Source organism: Oryx dammah, unplaced genomic scaffold, assembly GCF_014754425.2.
Source record: "Oryx dammah isolate SB20612 unplaced genomic scaffold, SCBI_Odam_1.1 HiC_scaffold_12, whole genome shotgun sequence".
Lineage (NCBI taxonomy): Eukaryota > Metazoa > Chordata > Mammalia > Artiodactyla > Bovidae > Oryx > Oryx dammah.
Genome location: NW_024070196.1, coordinates 5,387,391 through 5,408,865, shown reverse-complemented (window position 1 = coordinate 5,408,865; position 21,475 = coordinate 5,387,391). Strand labels below are relative to the sequence as shown.

Genomic DNA, 21,475 nt, shown 5'->3' with positions numbered 1-21,475 from the left:
ACCTTGCGAGCTAGTTTAAATGCAGACGCTTGGGTCCCCTTCATTCCCAGATGTTCTGATTCAGCAGCTTTGGGAAAGTGAGGCCCAAGAACTGCTGCCCTAGGAGTAAAGAACACATAGTTTGTGACTGTAAGAAATGTATTCTCTAAGTAGCGTCTGTATCTGTTACCTTTCCAACATTCATCTCAGGCCTGGCTAGCTGGGATTCCTGGAGATACACCCATGGCAGAAATCTGCCATCGGAGAGGCTATGTAATTGCAGTGACTGAACTTCATTTTTCTTCCCTTACTGTAAAAAATGCTAGGCTTATTAAATAAAAGTCACGAAAGAGCCTAAAAGTACCACAAAAATGCACCCTCACCCCTAAAACCTTGCTTCAGTCTGTCGAAACTCTAGGTTTCTTTTTCCTTAAAGGGCATGGGTGTGAGTCCTGGTGCTTGGCCCAGTACCTGGCTCCTGACAAACCCCTAGCCCATGTGAGGCACAGTTCTGCCCTCATCTGTGAAGTGGGGAGAGAGCTGCCTACTTCTCAGGGGTGTGGGAACTTCTGAGAGATGTATATGCAAAGTTCCTGGTAAGCAGCTGACATGTGGTCGAACTTTAACAATGAACTTTCCATAGGACTTCTAGCTGTAACTAGCATGCAGGAGTCTGGTGGCTCTGTGAGGGGCCAGGCTTCACGCGTGCTCAGCCCAGTGCACTAGAGGTGAGCGCAGGCGCATCTTCCCAGGCAGTCTGTCTGTGAGAGATACAGTTTGCACCTTGTGGGCCCTGTTCCCACTCTGGCTGCAGAAAACACCATATGGGAGATAAAAGAAATCAGGACTCTGCTCTTCCATCTATTAGAGACAAACCCTAATAATGAAGTGCTATTACCTCAGTAGAAGAAACAGGCATACTAACATGAAAAAACACATTTTATTGCACTTAAGTTATAAGAAAATAAAATTTCTAAGTGAATCAAACCATAGACACAATCCCTTTAAAGGTTGTTTTCCTCCATCATGTCAGGTTGTTACATAACTAAAATTAACCCACTTGAATCTGATTGTTTTAAATCAGACTATAAATAAAACAAACAAAAAATAAACAGGAGGAGGAAAAAAAAAAGATCACTAGGATACAGTGTTAAACCACTTTCACAGTTCAGCTTGAGTTGTGGCTCCTGGAAAATGAGGCAAACCATTTGACTTTTCCATTCATTTCGCTTGTTTGCACGTGATGCCTTTACTACAAAAACTGGATGGTTTCTGCTTTGTCAGTTACTCAGAGCAATAAAACTGTAACAGTTGTTTTCCCAAATACTGTAAAACACTAAGACTGACCAGCAACTTTATTTTAATTTTGTGTTTTATATATTTTTAAAATATTTTGTCAGTTTTACTATGCACGTTCATCCATTCACCACAGCCCTCAAAAAGAAAAGTTTCTCCACAGAACAGGCGGCAACAGCTCTGTTCCAAGGAATGTGTTTTAATTTTTGCCCAGATAAAAGAAAATAAGCTTTGCACACACTCTCAATTCTTTACTTGCAGGCAAACTTCACTCTTTATTTTCTGAAACTCTCCCATTCTCAGCCTCTTAGAGGCACAGATGGTTCAAGTTTCAGTGGCAAAAAGTCTTTTTTTTTTTTTTCCGTAACCAAACTAGAGCAAATTTGGAATTCAGTCTGGGACTAAAACGTCACAGCAGAAAAAAAATAAAAAAAAATAATTTGCTTTTTTTTTCTTTCTTTCATTTAGCAGCATAAATAAGTTTGGCCACTGGGAGTACAGTACAGGGGTGGGACACGATCCCATATTTGAAGACCTACTTCTAGCACCAGCATCAAGAATTCAATCCATCTCGGGACTCACAGAACCCAGGACAACTTGCCACCTTTGAGCAACTAGGCATTAAAGAGTGTATGTGGAAGCGACAGGAATAGATTAACAGAGGCTAATACTGTGATTGATTGACATTGGCAATGGTTTGGCAGAAAAAAAAAAAAAAAAAAAGCTTTTTATGATAACTGTACAAAAACAATTCACAGTAATTTTTTCCTTTTTAGCTTTTCCACTCCAGAAAAATCACTTTTTTGTTTCAGATGCTCTCTGGTGAGACAGTCCACCGGTACTGTGTGGATGTTATTGCAGCTTCTTTCTAGGTCTCAGTGGTAAAAGAACAGGCCAGCAGAATCTGTAACGACGTCTCAGCAGTAACGCTGCCCAGCGACCACTGGAGAAGAAAATAAAGAAATAATTGCACCTGGTTTGATTTCGAAAGTCTCGTGTTGCAAAGCTGCCCTCAGTCCAAAGTGAAGCCTCTTCCGGGAAGAGCCGGCAGGCGCCTCTCTTGTCAGTTGCGGCTGGTCATCGCTTCCTCTCTTCCTTCTGCGTCTGTAGGTCTTTTCGCTCTGTTGCCCCAAGCCAACATCCTGCACCACTGAGAACAAGGGATATTTTTTCTTTTTCTTTTTTCTTTTTTTTTTCTTTTGCAGGGGGAAGGGCAGGGAGTCTGTCGCCTAGGTGTGGGGACAATGCCCCCTCTCCTGCTCTTCACTTCATGTCCACATCAAAATCCAGCACCAGCAGCTTGGTTTCCTCCGTCCCGTTGCGACTCCCGACAGCACACACCAGCTTTGTGTTTGAGGCTCTGATCCGCCACACAACTCCCCCGCTCCCCCCACTCTCCAATGTGACTAGGTTGCGAATAAATTCACCCGTTTTCAAGTCCCAGAGTTTTACAGTTCCATCATCTGAGCTGGTAATTACAAAGTTCTTGTTGAACTGTAAACAGGTCACAGCACTCTGATGCTTGTTGGGACCTAGGCAAAACCAAAGGAATTTCATTACTGGTTAGAAATCATGGTTTCAGGTCAGTTAGATTGTAATTTGTGGAATCTACATTGGAACATACAATAAATGAAATATTTTAAACACTGCCCATTTAGAAACTGCGTTCTGAGTATTTTAGAATCAGCGGGGATGTAGGAAAATCTGGTAGCCATTTGTAACTGAAATGTTGGTCTTTGAGGGGTCTGCCTTTCAGGAAACGTGGTTCACTACCAGGCACACGTCGTGTGTTCTGGTTGTGTTGAAGAAGCCCATACTCTGCTTATGGACCATCTACTATACTACCCTACCACTCTGAACTGACCAGTCAAGGGCAAAGGCTGAATGGACCCTATTCCAAAACTCTGAGAAAGGGACAAAAATTGTCAATGAGAAAAATGCTGCAGTACCACCTACCAAATGGCCTCACTGAAAACTGACACTTTCTAAGGGCTCTGACCAAGAAAAAGCAGATAGTCACGACAGAAGAGGTTAGCAGCGGCATGCCTCGTTTAGTGCTAGCGGCTTCAGACGTTTCCTCCTCTAGCTGAGTGGGCACCGTGATTCCCTCCCATCCTACTTAAGCAGATGGTTAAGGGTCTAAGTCAAGGCCAAAGCAATTTCCTATCAGATTAGAGAGGCTTCTCTCCCCACCCCCACCCCCAGTAAGGCAGCTCTTTAATTTAAAATTGGACTACAAATTCAAAATAAATGATCACTCAACAAATACTCAACAAACGAGCATGCTGCTTCTGTGTATCACAGCTAAGATCTCTCTTCACATTGTTCTTTCAGGTTAGGTAGAGTTAACCATATAGGTAGGAAGTGATTAAACACTTTTATATTAAAAACACAATTTAAAACACTTTCTTAGGGCAGCCTAGTTCTGTCAGTTCAGAGTGGAAATGCTCATAAACTTATCCAAAATCAGTTTTCATTTTGTATGAGGTTAATCATTCTGTGACACAAAGGTTCCACATTTCTCTCTTGACCAACTATCTCATTTCTAAGGAATGCAACTAAAGGTGGGTAGCAAGTATTTACCTTGCAATGTTTGTAAACACTGTCCTGTTTTGATATCCCAGATTTTAACTGTAGAATCTGCATTCCCAGAGACAAGAATGTTGTCTTTGAGCTCCATTCCGCTTGTTAACGACTGGTGTCCTGTTAGCGTGTGAATGCAATTCCCTGTCTCCACATCCCAAACACGGATTGATGTGTCAAGGGATCCACTCACCACATGGATGCCATCAAACTGCAACAGACACAGTTTATTAGACTAGAAGTATAGATATTCTTGATATTATCTATTGACCTTAATCCTAAAAAGGGAGGGGAGCAAAGCATGAGAAACAGATAATGCCAGGAACAAAATGAGGTACCAGGGTAAGCTGCATGCCACCGAGCGACTCCCCAGTGCATGTTCTCAGAAGCTTCTATCAGAAACGCGAATTTTTCATGACCAGTGGCCTCAAACTAGATGCAGAAACCATTTTTAAAGAAGCACAATGAACATATTATTGTTGTCAGACCATTCGATATGAACTACCATTTGAGTTTTACCTCCCAACAGCAACGTGAAACTACCGATGGGGTTTGTGATACAGGGTGTGCTTATCAACATCTATGGCACAGAAAGAGCTAGAGATAACTCTCATGACACTTCAAAGTAAGTTCCACTAAACTGTATGTAAAATAAAAATTTCACTTACAGGAACCTAATGCTAGGTAGGAACTGTGCCAACATATAATTAATCTAGAATTAGAAGTGGTGGCATTTTGAGAACCAAAGCAAACTATCTATGGTACTCTTCTCCAGCTTCCCAGCTAGACCAGAAGTCAACAAACATCTACCAATTCCCAGATCAATAATAAAGTTCCTACGTATTTTCTCAATCTAAGGGGTTTATTTAAATGAGGCTATTATATTCATTAAGGTTCTGAACACAGCGCAAAACATACAGACAACTGCAGCCAATTCCCTCTCCTCCAAATTAATAACCTTTTCTAAGTTAGCAGACATCTTTATTTTATGTCAATATTTCATGACATAGACATAATCCCATGAAGAAACAAATACTCCAAGGACAGAACTGTGAGCCCTAGGACCATGTACTAATTTGCTGATCACTAGTGGGCAGTAATTGGTAAACAAGTTATGTAAGTATTAATAATAGGAAATGATTATTGTTGTGCTGATCCTTGCACAACATGGGTTCGAACTGGGAGAGTCCACTACACTTAAAAGTTTCTTTCGCTCAATACCTACTATGTTACTACACAGTCCCAGGTTGGCTGAACTCTTAGATGTGGAAATGCAGACACTGAGGGCCAACTGTAAAGTTATGCAAGGATTTTTGACTGGAGTGGTGGTGGAGGGTAGTGCCTCTGACTCCTACTGTTCAAGAGTCAACTGTATTTTTTAATAGAAAATGCTGTTCTTTCAGGAAATAAAACAAGACCTATTTTTTAAACCTGCTAATAATCTAGTTATTTATGTCAAAATATGGCAATCTATTCTAGGATATCAGGTTCAAACAAAAACAAACCAAAAATGTTTAAGACAAATTTCCTTCTTTATGACCACAACCCAGCAGCCCTGTGACAGCAGAGCAGCTTTGTGCCCAAAGCTCCACTTCCACTTTGAATGGGGACAGAATCACAATTACATGGTCCATCAACTTCCAGCTATCAAGGCAAAGGGGCAGCTTCTGGCCAAATTAATCCTGTGCTAAGGAGTTTATTAAAATCCAGGTTATTTTCCTATGAGACTATCTCCCCATTAATTAACAGGAAAATTTAGAGCCCCAAAATCTCAGATTCCAAGACCAATATTTGTATTTTAGAGGAAGATGAATCATAGAAAAATGGAAACAAATCATTTAAATAATTTCAAGATGTATGCTTTCTTCGTGCCAATTTTAAAGTGAATGTAAACAGCAGAATAATCCATCTGTTTTGGACTGTACTGGATCAGCAGTCTGACAGTGATTATGGAATAAGACAGTATTACGACTGGTTACAAGAGAGCCACAGGAGCGAGCGCGCACAGTCTCTTACCTGCAGTGAGTAGACCCTGTTGGTGTGGCCCTGCAGCGTATGCAGACAGGTCTCTGTCTCTGGGTCCCACACCTTCACCATGAAGTCATACGCTCCGCTCACAACCCTCCTGCCATCATACTGAACGCAGCGGACTGCTGCTACATGACCCATCAGCACGTGTAAACACTGGCCTGTCTCAATGTCCCAAACCCTAAGCGTGGCATCTCGAGAACCGCTAACAACTCTGTGGGTGTAACAAGAAAAAATGTATGAGAGCTTAAAATCATGGGAAAACAATACATAAAAAGTCAGTGGTCATTAAAACTTTTCTTTTTCTTAAACAGAAACCACCTGTTTGCAAAATAAATACATGCTATGTCAAACCTCGATATATAAACACATGAAAGTTGAGTTACTTTGCTTGGGACAGGAAGTTGGAAAGCCTTGGATTCTGCCTGTTTGGTTCCCCCACCTATGAGGGACCCAGGAGCACCTTGGCGTCCTGCGGTTTGAAAACTACTGTATTATAGCTAGATACAATGAAGATGAAGCAGAGGAAGATAAAGATATAAAATTAGTAGAACACATGGCGAACTCAAAATACATACAACAAGATCTTGATTTTAGAAATAAGATGCCAGTGTGCGTAGTATGTATAAAATGTTAATAGGTAGTAACACTGATATTTTGAAAAAGTTCAATTTTTTCTTTATTCTTTCTGCCATTCCCCCAAATTTTAATATGAACACACATTACCTTTACGACTAGGGAAAAAATTCAATAGAAGTGTCTCAACAAAACAAGCCAGAATTTGGAATTTAAACTGTTAAAGATACGTGCTTTATATCATTTACTCTGGTTAAATTAACCAGTTTTAAATAGGTCCTCAAACAAAGGTTGCTTGTGCTTATATTTTAAAATATTCAATAGGCTATGAGGGCATTAAGATATAGAGATTTTTAGAAGATACACATGTAGAAGCAACAGAAATCCCTTAAAAATTTGACCCAAGATTATTAAAGTGATACTCTTCTGAAAACAAGAGTGATACAAATACTGTAATCACCTTTGGATTACAAAGGAGAGTTGAAAACTCAGGTGTCTTTAATGTTATTCCTAAGAGATAAAGAAAGACCACTTTCCATGTTTGGAAGAGTAGAAAATGGAAGCATTGAGACATTTAAGTCAGAACATACTGAAAACTGAATTGCAAGGTCTCTTGATACTAACTCCCAAAATTTTAACAGTAGAGCACACTGTTCAAAGTAGATTCAAGTTACAAGTGAAAAAGGTACTTTTCTTCATGTATTACAAATCTAGAGTGAAATATGTCCAATGAAATGGTTCTTAATAAAGAATGCCATGGACAGAATGAACAGTAAAAACTGGAGTGGATTCCTGTAAGGACCCTTCAGAGAGACTTTTTCTGACAAAATAGGTAAGAAATTACATCTGTTTAACAGGAGTACCATGAAGATGCGCCAATGGAAAACAAAAAGGACTTTTAATAGGAGGGCTCTGTAGCAGGAAATAAAAGCAACAGGAAAGATGCTGAGAAGAAAAAGGCTAGCATTGGCTGAAACTATGCTGAAAACTGGATTTCGTCCTTAATTCAGTGTGCAACAGAAGGCTCCCAAAGGCTCGTGGCCCTACCATAATCAGAGGAGGTTCTCTGCCAGCTGTGTGCAAGGTGACCAAACATGAAAGCTCAGTCACCAGTTCAGGTGACAGGTAATGACAATGAGTTAAAACCTCACTCAGCTTTTGCGTGGACACAGGGGAGACAATGGAGAGGAGGAAGGGTGATGGGTGAGTAACTAGAGAGACTCAGAGGCTTGAAGCCTGAATAACTGAATTTGTCCTCCCAACAAAAATACATCCTCCCACCTCAAATATTTTTTTTTAACATGATAAGTCATCAAAGATTTAGGACAATGAAGTCTAAGGTATCAGTCAAGATCACAGAACAAGGCGTTTCAAAGTGGAAGCCAACACCACCATTAAATGAGGAAGGAGACTTAATGCCAGCTGCCCAATTTTAAGGCAATACCCCACTGCTTTCCTAGCAGACAAACATCTGAAGCTGAATAATTAAAGTCTAATTTAAGAGCACATTAGCACTCACCCTCTACTAGACACAGTAAGTATTGTACAATCGAACTCTGCACAACGGGCCCCAAGTTCACAAGTAACAGAGGAAGAATTCCCAAGCTCTACAGGACTTCCCCTACCTTTTTTCATGGAGGTGCATACAACGCACAGTGGAAGTATGACCATACAAGGTGTGTATACATTCTCCCGTCTCTGCATTCCACACTTTGAGAGTCCGATCTGTGGACCCACTAATGATGATATTGTCTCTCATCTGTGATGACCATACTCCACCTGTGTGTCCCACTAATGTCCTCAGACACTGCAAAAACACTTAAGATGATTACTTTGAGGTAGAAAGAAAAACAATGTAAATACCATTTTAGTAGTTCATTAAAATCTGGATTAAAGTTATTTACTCAATTGGAAGTCAGCATATCAGAAAATAATTTTCACACCAATATAACATGATCCCATCACTATTTTGTTTGCTTTATTTACTTGGCAGCACTGCATTTTATACACACAGACATAACTTAGGAGCACGGATGTACAAAGTAAACCTTTCTGACTAAAGTATGACAGCTCTGGCCTGGCCTCTTTGATAATACTACTAAAATTGCAACTTGGTTTCTTCCATGGGAATGGATTCAATGAAAGAATGCCAACAGGGTTGGGTGTGGCCACATACCACATTTCATCTGAATCTGCCCCAAGGCAGTAGTTAGGAGCCAGGCAAGGTACTTCTAGACAAGTGAAGACAGCAGACATTAAAACTCTGAAATAAATCTAAGACTAATACTACACTATGGAAATATGAAACTGTTTTAAAAAATTGTAACATCTGACTTGGAATATTTAGAAGATTTCTGCCCAAGAATCAACATTTTAAAACACAGATTTTCCCCCTGCCAACATTTTCTTCTATTATTTTTTGGTGGTCAATTACTTAATTCATGAAAATATTTTCCAATGGACAGATAAAAATAAGTATTCAGAAGAGAATCTTTAAAGAGTTACATTGTATGCAGTGAGCCTGTACTGCTTTGTTTTCTTCAAACTCTTTATTTAACTAAACAGCCCGCTTTAACTTCTAACTTATAGGGTTTGAGATAAATCAAAATTAACACAATTTATTTAACGTTTAAACTATAGTTAGGTTATAAACAAAGTTTCAAAGGAAAAATACCCCTCAATCATATTTTAGAAAAAGATTAAAAAGGAAGGAGATATAACTTAGAGGGTTAATAAAAGCAGGAAAAATTAGGTCAAACAAAACAAAACAAAACAAAACACCCCACACCACCACATCTGTAAAATCTTAACCTAAGTTACAAACATAGACCAATTATTTAAATGAAGAAGGAACTAATGACATCCCTACCTTGAGAAACATCATTTTCATGCCAAAGAAAAAGCTAAATTAGAAGCTCTGATACTCGCTATCAAACTAAGCTAGAGTCAAAAACGAATCTTTGTTTTCATCGCACTGGTTGATCCTTGCAAAGAATATGTACCAAATAGAGACTTTATGAAGTGCAGAAAGAAGGCAACTTACTTTGCCTGTGACTGCTGACCAAACTTTTAAAGTGTTGTCATCAGAACCACTAACGATTCGGTTACCACAAAACTGTAGGCACGTGATCACGTGATCATCATGTCCCTTCAGCACCTACAACACAGACGTGCAGATCAGAAACATGTTGAACACCGGCGGAAGGAAAAATGACGCCATGAGTAGCAAGAGGAATGCAGTCTACTTCTAGAATAAAAATTTATACAAAATGCGAAGTATCCTTCCTGGCAGATGAATCAAGTATTAAACATTTTATTTCCATATTCTACTACCTATACATGAGACATCAAATACTAAAATCAGTCAAAACCTCATCAAGATGGTTTGAATGCAAATGTCTTTTATACCATCTATTTCATCTTTTCAAACAAAAAGAATATGCACTTCAGCTGTGCAATTTTGACACACAAAAACAAAAGTACCTACTAAGTGCAGAAAGACAATACTCGCCAACATTTTCAACTTAAAAGGTCTGTCATAACGTGTATGTATTCATACAAAATGTCTCCCCAAATTGCTTTTATTCCAGTTAAAAAATACAGCCAAGAATTTCACGCATTTTTGCCATTCTTTATATACTTGAAATGTTATACAGCAGAAAATCAGAATTAGGCTTAAATTTATAAAATTAAAACACACAAAAGCTACTAAACAAGCCCCTCAAACATGGGCATTCCTCAAAAAATCATGCTTGGTCAGAGAGGGAACAAATTCTTAGGTATAAGTATGACACAAAATTCAACAGGATATTCAGAAATTTTCATTTACATGCAATAGATAGAACAGGTAAATCAACTCATCTTTTATTCAAGTACAATTAGTCGTCAATTTTATTCAAGTACAAAGTACAATTAGTCGTCAGACTAGAGAAAAATTAGTAAAGAGGAACACTGTCAGTTACATTTTCTGTTATTTTAAAAATATACTGTTTTCCTTCTACGGAAGATGGGCTGTCAAATTATACGGCCTGCCAGTAGTGAAAGAGTACACTGTGTACTAATAGCACTGATTAATGGTTTCTGTTACAGAGCTCACTGCGTTCATTTACCTTAGGAGACTTGAGTTCTCCTCGTCTCCAGTTCGTATCAATTCTGTGCTGTCTGATGTATGCGCTTTTCCAAGGACTATGTATGAAACCTGGTTTTATTACTTTTCTTCTCTTGATGTGCAATGGTTCATCAATACCTAAAATTTGGAACATTTAAAGAGTATAATTGCCTTTACCAATAATACAAATTACACATTTTATAATGTATCTCATTTTCTCCTATGCTCAAAAACCACTGAAATGCAGAACCCAAACACTGTTATGACACAACAATCATGTAAATTTTGCATTCTGTATGGCATGTTGTATATTAACTATTTAATTTCTCTCTTAGAATAATTCTACAACATGTTGGTGAGGATGTGCATAAATTGGAACCCTTGGGCAATGCTTGCAGGAATGTAAACTGATGTAGCTGCGATGAAAAACAGTATAGCGATTCCTCAAAATAAACATAAAATTACGACATGACCCAGCAATTCCACCCTGGATACAGCACCCAAAAGAACTGGAAGTAGGGACTTGAACAGTTATTTGTCTACCCATGTTCACACCATCATTCTTTATAGCAGCCAAGAGGTGGAAGCAACCCAGTGTCCACTGACGGCTAAATGGAGGAAAGAAGTGGTATATACATACAATGGAATGTTTAGCCTTAAGAAACGAGGAAATTCTGACACATCTGGATAAATCTTTATGACATTATGCTAAGTGAAATAAGACAGTCACAAAAAGACAACTATTGTATGATTATATTTACATGAGGTCCCTAGGGCAGTCAAATTTATAGAGACAGAAAACAAAAAACGGTGGTTTCCAGGGCTGTGGGGAGGAGGAATAAGGAGCTTCTGTTAAATGGGCATGGAGCCGCAGCTGGGAAGATGATGAAGTTCTGGACGTGGATGGTTGTGATGGCTGCAGGGCCAGGTGCAATGCCAATGGACTGAATGCCGCTGCAACACACACTTAAAAATGGTGAACGTGATAAATTCTATTTTATGTATAAATTATCACAAGTTTTAAAAAGGTCATTAAAACAATGATTCTAGGAGAGCAAGTATAGCAAGCATAATTAATCCTACTTTATGATGACTTGAGAAGGAAGGGTTTCCTGGTCAGTCCAAGCCACAGACAAGGCAGAGGCAGGAGGAGAAACCAAGGATTCTGGATCTTCACCTCCCAGCTTTACTAACCATCAGTGTTGCCCACTCCACTATGGTCTCCATGAAGTGGAAGAGAACCGACAGGCATCTGCCTTACCGTCTATGATTCTTTCTTAAAAAGTTTGCTTGTCGAAGGCAAATAATATTTTAGCATAGTTTTTTTTCAAAAATAATATTTTTCTAGATGCCTGCTGGAAAAAACATGCTCTTTCTTGAATTAATATGGATCATAGCTCCACAGGGGGAAGATTATGGGAGTGATCTAGCACGTAAGAGGTGTTTAATAAATATTTGTGGAAGAAATGAATAGACTACAATTTAATTTGGGGGTTATGTCACTGTTTATTAATTCTACTGGAGACCGGGAAGCAAATCAGATATATTCACTGTTAGTTACAGTGCTCATTAAAGGGGTTAGTGCCAAGATTTGGCTCATCTGAACATGCAGAATAACCTGTGGATTTTATATATGTAGGTGAATGTAAATGAAGATGCAGTCTTGATTCCTTGATAGGCTGCCGAAGTTCTTTTTTAAACTGATTCACCACTTTATTCTACAAGCACATAAAACTTACTATTTTTTTTTGTGTGTGTGTGTTTTGTTTTCAGATCACTCTGCTTTTTTGAACCACAAACATTTTCTCTCTGTGATTTTGAACCTTACCCTCTTCTTTGCATTTTTCTCTCCAGAGAAGGTTGTCTTCAGCCAAAATTCTCCAGTAGCGGCAAGTCTGAGCCGCCTGCAGCAGGTCTTTGGGTTCCAGGAATGAAAGCACATAAAGTGCCAGCTATGAAAAGAAAAAGCAGAGCATACCACGCACCTCTTTTTAATTAGAAAACATTCTCTATAGGATAAAGTGCTTATAGATAAATGTAACATAATTTTACATTCTAGTTACTAGTACTATGGAAAGGCAGTATCTTCTACTATTCAATTTTGACAAATACACACCAGATTTTAAAATGTCCTGTTGATTTTTATGAACTTGACCCTAGTAACTCCTCACGCCTTCAAGGAATACTTATTAAACCCCTCTGCCTTTTCTCCTGCCTTTGCTCTGTGAGCCCAACTCAAAAATTTTATCAAATCTATTTATATATTTTTTTACTTTATTAGTTCTTTAAATGTTAACTTTTTCTGTCCTTACTAAAATATTATTTCACTTAAAATGAGATTCCTATATACTCTGTGTGGCATGATCTCAGAATCCTCTGAAAAGACATAATTCATAGTTCTTTATCATATTAAAGTGTTTATATCAGAATGATGAACTTTTCAAACACTCACACCCTTTACTTGTAAATGACAAAGGCTTATAAAAGTGATTGGGTTCTAATTTCTTTATATTGCTTATGGGGACTTTCTTGATGGGCCAAATAGGGTTGTGTATTTGAGTTAGGTCTTTGACATACATATCATTGATTTAAAAATTTTGTTTACAATACTTGCAAATCACCAATTTATTTCCAGTGTGTAAAGTCAAGTCGAATAAATAAAAGAGGAGGAAAGGGGGAATGACAGCTTCTGACTATGCTCATTCAATTAGCCTCACAAATCACATAAAAATTGAAATTACGATATTAGGATAGAATGAACTAAACAGAGCAAAAAAGCTGGCTTTTCATGTAAACTAACTTATAGAGTAAGACAAATTATCATTTAAAGGGCTATTGGGAGTAAACACATATTCTGAATAATTTTTTGATGTTAAAGAGGAATTACATAAAATAAATTATGCTTTCCCAATGACTTTTTATATAGAGTTCATCATTAATCACATATTTATTGAATACATTCTTTATAGAAAGTATTTCAACCAGTCAGTATTCAATTTAATACTCCTATTGACAAATGACAGTGAAAAAATTTTTGTGGAATGATTATTTTTGGTCTATCAGAAAAGGCCATTCAGTATTATACATGGAAATTTATTTAAAATAAAAAAGCATAACTATATTCAAAAATCTATATATGTGTATGTGTTCATATATATATATACACACACATATACAAATACACACATATATAATTTGACAATATATTTTTAATGGATATCCATAAACCACTTAATTTTGAAATTATCAATCAATCAAAGCCTAGGCAAGTTTCTTAGTGTCAGTCTAATATCATACTATTAGTCTTCTATGTGAAATTGATATTTAACATAGAAATTATCAGGTACAAAGTTATATTTGTGGAAAAGAAATGATACTTAATGCTCAAGATATTTAGTCAAATGAAAGTCTATACTTAGTAATCCAATTGAAGCTGAAAACAGGCAATTTACAGAAACATTCAATGGATCTTAAATGCTAAGAAACAAATCCAGAGTAGCTCAGATTTCAAAGGTTTATCTGCAAATTAACAGACAAAATTTCCTTTATTACTGGTGATTAAGATATCATCTAGTCCAGTGTCTGAATGCATTAAAAAGAAATGTAAAGAAACACTCAAGTGGTAAAGAAAGTTGAAGTACTAACTCCATAGGTAACTGGCACCCATTCCTTTTAAAACAGCAAAGGCCCTAACTCAACGATGAACTTCAACTTATTAAATGCTTGTCTATTCCACCAAAACATCCTGATGTTATAGAAAATACACACAGCCAAATAGAAAAATATTAATAAGAAAATCAGAATCAAGAAAAACATAAATCAGAAAAGGTTTAAACTGCAGAAGAAGAACACAAAATATATTGGCAACAATATTCTACATGGTTTTTCAATTAGGCTGCCAAACAAAACAAAACAATAATTAGTTACACCAGCTCCTCAAAGAACACAAGGTTTTGGGTTCCTTATGGGAACAGATAGTGGGCACTGTCCCAAACTACTTCTCTACAACACTGAAGAGGAGGGGCTACAGGCTTCTGGGAGTCACATCAAATGGTCTAGTGAATGCAATTTTCTATTCATTTGTATTAAAGGTGAACTCTAGACCAGTAATTCTTCCTAAGGACTACTTCCACACAAGAGAAGCTCTTAAACTGAAGATTTACTTCAGATAATTTTATTTTCCTCGCCCAAACTTGTCATTTCAATTAGAGTTGCTAATTTTTGTTTTTTGCTGTAACTTATATAAAAGACCACCATGTTATAGTTTAAAAGTGGATAATACTTCTCAGAATTGCTATATTTCAGTGAATTAAACTAATGAAAAAAAAAAAGGAACAAACAAAATGTTGGCCATTCTATGTTAAGAATTTAGGTTTTGTTGTAGATCATCAACTGTTACCATTATGCTCTTTTTGGCATTTCCTTACAAACTAAGGATAATGGTCTTTATCAAAAGTCTCCCATGTGAGACTAGTGAGATATTTTGTCAAGGTTTTTGAGAGTAGTAAGTGTTGGTAAAGGACTTTGAGATCTGTTGAAAGGAATTATAAAAAATTATTATAAGTTCACTTCCTGACATTATTATCATTAAATAATAATAGTATTTAGTCTCCAATAAGATGTTAGTTTCCTTGATGACTTTAGATCTATACCATTATTTCTTTACATATAAAATAAAGCATTTTTAAAAATAGAAAGTGTTTTTTTTAGCAGTTAAAATTATACTCAACATTCTGTGATAAGCCCTAATGGAAAATAATATGAAAAATAATGTGTATGTATGTTTAACTGAGTCAGGTTTCTGTATAACAATAATCATCACAACAATGTAATTCAACCACACTTCAATAAGAAATAAGTTAAAGAGGGCGGGGGGGGGGGGGGGGAGACAGGTGTCATGCTAAGCCAGGGTCACTCATTCTCCTCTCTAGCAACTCTTCTTTGCCCTCAGGCAATCTTCAAAGGAACACTTAATCCAAGAAAATCTTTATTGCCATGGTTATCAATAAATTATACTTTTTAGATTCATAGCAATCTTTATAAATCATATTTTTTTGTGTGTTATGAAACTACTATGGAAATCCAAATAAAGCAAAAAGCTCACAATCTTTAGAGAGAAGAGGACAAACTAGACTCAGACAGCAGTCTATGTTAACAAAAATACTACCTTCTAAAATATGGAGGATTATCAAGGAAAACTGAAAAATACATCAAAGGTGAATAAATTCACTTTTGGTCAAATACATATAAACAGTTTCCTATTATTAGCATCCTTCTGGAAGTAAAGAGAGCATATGTCACTTTCATAAGCCAAATCTATCCAAAGGGTTCAGTTTTAGAATGAGCCAGCAAGAATACAAATTTTTTTTCTGGAACAATGTCATTTAAAAAAAAATCACTCCAAAGTAGCAACATTTCAGGAAAATGATGTTTTTTTTTTCCACTTTGATTTTTCCTGGAGTTATACATAATTTCATCCATTAACTATGATGAAACCAATTTTATAAATATCCAATGAGAAATTATCATCACAACTATCTTTAATACCCTCAGGATATGTAGAATGGTTATCTGAAAAAGAAATCAACTTCCTTTCTCTTCAAATTTGAAGTTTCAGGACTGTTTGCATTTGTATTTATATGAACATAAAGGGTATTTTATATTGTCTTCTTGGCTGATTTATAAAGCTGATCTATATAAACATTTTGTGAAAATATAAATCTCGGTCGCATTGATTAATGTTATTTCTGTTTGCTGACAAAAATGAAACTATGATGCCTACAACTTCAGTGAAGGAACTGCATCTAAACAATGCCTTCTTTATGTAGTCAGGGATACACATATGCTCATAGTCTATGATCAAGAAACAAAGATGCTTTATGTTATACAAAGATATTAAAACAGATAGGTATAAGTAATTCTGAAAGAAATGCTCTAAGAAATGTAACTGGAATGGGAAATGCATGTGTGTGTGATGGGGTGAAAAGGGAGATGAATAACAGAAGATACACATGTGAAATTTTATATACTTCAAACTAATCACATCATGTAACTCACAGAGAAGTACAATCCAACAGAATTATGAAACTATTAGTCTTAAAGGGACTTAGGATAAACAAACAACAAAATAAGAAAAAATACTGCTGTTTTAATAAAATCAGAATTAAAAAAAAAATCTACTAATGTAATGAATACACCAAGACAATTAAAGGTTGGATTTCAAATCAGCTGAGAAAAAAATCTTGGTAAAGGAACAATCAAATTAATGAAACTCAATAGCTTGGTCTCATGTATGACTTCTTCCAGTGGTGGAGAGAAGATACTTACTCCGTTAAGTATACTTTAATCTGAAAATTATGCTAAACTATGGCAGCTTATCATTTACAGCCCCCTTTAACACTAATTAAGTGTTAAACTGACAATACTGAATACTGTAATTAGCACAACAACATCTAAAGAGGGTAGCTGTTGATTGATATTTTCAAATAGCACCAATGAAAAAGATAATTGATAATCCTTACCTCTTTAGGGAGCAAGGAAATGAAGTCTCGTTGAAACTGGGGTTCTATCACTTGCATCATATGTTTTACCTGGGTTGGTTCACAACTATCAATAAGTTCATCTAGAGCAAGCAATTTCTCTGGTCCACTCCAGCTCTATCAAAGAGGAATTAGAAATTTTTATTACTTTAATAAATGTCTCAAATTATAAACTCATAAAGGAAAATCAACATCTATACACACAATATAAAAACTGGCTACTTACAAAAGAAGACACTGAAGTGATCATCATTGAGCCTCTTCAAATTTACTAGCTATCTTTATTTTGTAAAAGCTTTGAGCTTGACAGAAAAATATTTTTGCATATTATTATAATTTTGATATGTTCATCTACCACCAAGATACTGGTTGAGAAATCAAAATTTTATTCAGAAACATTGGTTTGGACTATTGAATAGAGAGAGAATTTTGAGAGATGGTTTTCCTTTCTTCCCTTCCTTTCCAGTGGGCACCATGAAACTTCATGGTTTTAGTAAGGCACTCATCTGAGAGCAGACTAGCAGCATCAACTAGAGAAAAATTAATAACTGGCTAGAATGCCCATCTGACACATATTTTCCACAAATTAAAAGGGCTTTGATTTGCTATGTGAAAATAATTTCAAATAAAAAACAGCCAACAACAGTAAATGGCAGCTGACTTAACAGTAAAATGAGAATATGAAGAAAGGTTAAAATAAAAAAGAAATAAAGTATATATCATGGAAAAACAAAACCAATTATACCTCAAAAATATGAGCTCCATTAAACTATACTAAGGGGGTTGCTTTTTCTTTCCCCTCAGTGAGGAACACCCACCCAGAAATGCCATGATTCTTAAAAGGAAAAACCAGACAGACATGCGAATCATTTAAAATTCAGGGCTCTCACGCACAAAAGTCAAAGAAAACATTTAAGTAACTCTGAAACACTTAGATGAAAAAACATCCTTGAGCAAGTTGACATAGTACCTTTATGAATTATTATGTCCATTTGGAAATGGGAGAAGAGAGAATAATATGTAAGGTCTGGAGCTAGAAAAATCTGGATTTTGACATTCCATGTTTTGCTCAAACTAGGAACATGGATTTTGTCATATATGAAACAGACAACAGTTGAAAACTGAGATATTCTGAGGTCACTGAAAGCCTTTTTAAAGTATTTCTTAAAATACTTACCCTTCAGAATCTGCAATGAATCCTATCTCTTCTATCTTAAAGTGTAGGCTAAACTAGTAACTAGCAAACCCTTCAGCAGTACTTCCATAGCACTACTACATAATAATGTCACAAACATTATCTCACCTAATCATAAAAACTCTGGGGAGTATCTCCATTTTTACCTTCAAATATGAGGAAGCAGAGGCTCTAATAAGCTGTATTTTTTCCTTCACCATGACACACATACCCAGAACATTCTCCTTGAGTACTCACTGTGTATCCCTTTTGGTTAGGGTAAACATTTATACATAGAAATTAAAAATATCCATATATGTGTATATGCACATCCATGACCAATTAAAGGGCTTCCCTGGTGGCTCAGCTGGTAAGGAATCCCCCTGCAATGTGGGAGACCTGGGTTCGATCCCTGGGTTGGGAAGATGCCCTGGAGAAGGGCAAGGCTACCCACTCCAGTATTCTGGCCTGGAGAATTCCATGAACTGTATGGTCTAGGGGTTACAAAGAGTCAGACACAACTGAGTGACTTTTACTTTCTTTCTTCATTTGACCAGTTAAAAGTGGTTAATATGAAGTTTCCTTCACTCTGTTTTCCTCACACAGCTTCAAATCCTGGCTCAAAATTTACCTCTTTGACAAAACTTATGCTGATCAATTGCCACTCATCCGTGACTTAGTAACAGTACTACAAACTCTGAGTTTTTGATTTACGTTCCTCACAGGAAGAGGTCGGTTCTTCTAATGTGCTGTTCTTCTCTATCTACATGATTAGGATTCATGGACACTAGTATAAAAACATGCCCTTTTTAGGTAACAGACAACTGCTGACTTGTTAATACACTACACATGTTGACTATTTTTCTTTTTTTCAGTCAATGTATTATTCACTGTTCGTAGAAAAGGAATAGAAAAGCGGTATTGGCGCACGGTGTGTAAGTGCTGTGTGCCTGTGTGCATGCTCAGCTGTGTCCCAGTCCCTGCGCCCCCATGGACTGTAGCCCGCCAGGCTCTTCTGTCCGTGTAATTTTCCAGGCAGGAATACTGGAGTGGGTTGCCATTTCCTTCTCGAGGGGATCTTCCTGACTCAGGGACTGAACACTCATCTCCTGCAAAGTTCTTTACCACTGAGCCACCAGGGAAGCCTCTGACAGAGAAATATATATATATATATATATATATATCTTTTCAAGGATTTTAGGGGCTGCAGTATACAATGAAAAAAGCTAGATTAGAAGATAAATAACTAATTCAGATCTTAGGTAAATGTTAGAAACTGTGCCACAATCTTAAATATATATTTAAGGCAAAGGCCATGATGAAAATAATGCCCATATAGCAAAATGCTTCTAAGACTTAAAACAATATTTTTTTGTTTTAAAATATTTGATAAGTTATATAAAATTTAAATTATATTTCAATTTGAATTACATATACATTCAGCAGATGTTACTTTATGACATTTTACTGAAACGTATATTACTAACAAAGAATTAGTAACATAAGCTGTAAGCTACAAATAAATGAGACTGTTTTCAAGGAATATACATATTCAACCTTCCAATTACTTAAGTCACATCTCTTAGACAGTTCCAACAAAGGTCTGGACTACACAGGCCCTAGATTTCCTCTCTCCAGCCTGGGTTTCTTCCCTAAATTCCAGACCTGTATATAAAATTGCTTATTCAACATATATTCTTGGGTATGTAATAGAAACTATATCCATGATCTTGCTCTTCAAATATGCAAGACCACAATCCTCCCCATTTCAGTAAAATGTTGTTATTAAATTAGCTTGGCCCAAAACTCTGGAGTCACCCTCAACTCCCTCACTCTCACCATCAGATAGCTCTGATCCATCAGTTTATTCTATGATCATAAAACGCAAAATATACCCAGAATCTGACTATTTCTACAAGGGTCTACGCTACTGCTGTCTCTCACCTCGGTTACTCCTGCTTTGCCCTCCTAGTTCTATGCTCCACAGAACAGTTGGAGTGACAGTGCTGAAAGTCAGCTCACTCTTCTGCCTGAAGCCCTCCCACTTCACTCACAGTAAAAACCAAAGTCCTTAGGTTGCTCCACGAGGCTCTACTTTCCTCTTTCTTTCCCACGTGTACCCTGCCTTAGCCAGAGAGCCTCTTTCTGTGCCTCCAACACACCCAGCATGCCCTGCTTCAGAGCCTTTTCACTTGCTGATTCCTAGACTCTTCTTTCCCTAGGCACCCACATGCTTTACTTCCCCAATTCCTTCTCTAACACCTTCTCTGTGCAATTTTCAAAAATTGCAAACTATTTCGAAATCCCTTCCCTTTCCTGACTAAAATTTTTCAGAAAAGGGTTATTGTTTATTTTGTTCATTATTGTATCCCAGATTCAAATTAGGGCCTAGCCCCTGACAGTTATTCTGTAAATATTTGTGGAATAAATGAATGAATCCCCAAAGAGTCAGGAAATACTGCACCAATGCTATCTCAAAACTCTTTCCACAGAGAGTTTCTATCCTGTATACTGGATTGTATCACTAGGACTTGCTTACTTAGGCTGCTTCCAAGATTGCTTCCCAATTTTGACACCTATGTGGTTTACCAGCAAGGGAAGGATTAGAACTTTGCAGTTAATGAATATATTTAAAAAATAACACCAACCCACATGGATCTTTAACGAGGTCTAGAGGAAAAAATGCAACCCACTCAAGTGTTCTTGCCTGGAGAATCCCAGGGACAGGGGAGCCTGGTGGGCTACCGTCTATGGGGTCGCACAGAGTCAGACACGACTGAAGAGACTTAGCAGCAGCAGCAGCAGAGGGAAAAATACGATATTGGGGATCAGCAAACTGTAATTTTGGAGAAGATATTGCCACTAATTAGGCATCCAGTCACATCACTTCATGGCAAATAGATGGGGAAATAGTGGAAACAGTGGCTGACTAATTTTTTGGGCTCCAAAATCATTGCAAATGGTGACTGCAGCCATTAAATTGAAGGAAAGTTATGACCAATCTAGACTGCATATTAAAAAGCAGACACATTATTTTGCCAACAAAAGTCCATCTAGTCAAGGCTATGGTTTTTCCAGTAGTCATCTATGGATGTGAGAGATGGACAATAAACAAAGCTGAGCGCCGAAGAACTGATGCTTTCAAACTTGTATTAGAGAAGACTCTTGAGAGTCCCTTGGATAGCAAGGAGA

At 37.0% G+C, this 21,475-nt stretch overlaps 1 protein-coding gene across 4 annotated transcripts in view; it reads right to left on the bottom strand.

The window, feature by feature from the left end:
• Nucleotides 1-900: 900 nt before the first annotated feature.
• FBXW7 (F-box and WD repeat domain containing 7) overlaps nt 901-21,475 on the bottom strand; it is a 221,866-nt gene continuing 201,291 nt past the window's right edge. For all 4 annotated transcript variants that reach the window (XM_040251447.1, XM_040251448.1, XM_040251450.1 and 1 more), the window contains 8 exons: nt 17,092-17,226; nt 12,399-12,522; nt 10,572-10,708; nt 9,506-9,619; nt 8,088-8,269; nt 5,875-6,100; nt 3,859-4,069; nt 901-2,807 (listed from right to left, as the gene is read on the bottom strand). In XM_040251447.1, coding sequence (XP_040107381.1) covers nt 2,539-2,807; nt 3,859-4,069; nt 5,875-6,100; nt 8,088-8,269; nt 9,506-9,619; nt 10,572-10,708; nt 12,399-12,522; nt 17,092-17,226 — 1,398 coding nt within the window. In that variant the 3' untranslated portion in view covers nt 901-2,538. The remainder of the gene's footprint in view (nt 2,808-3,858; nt 4,070-5,874; nt 6,101-8,087; nt 8,270-9,505; nt 9,620-10,571; nt 10,709-12,398; nt 12,523-17,091; nt 17,227-21,475) is intronic.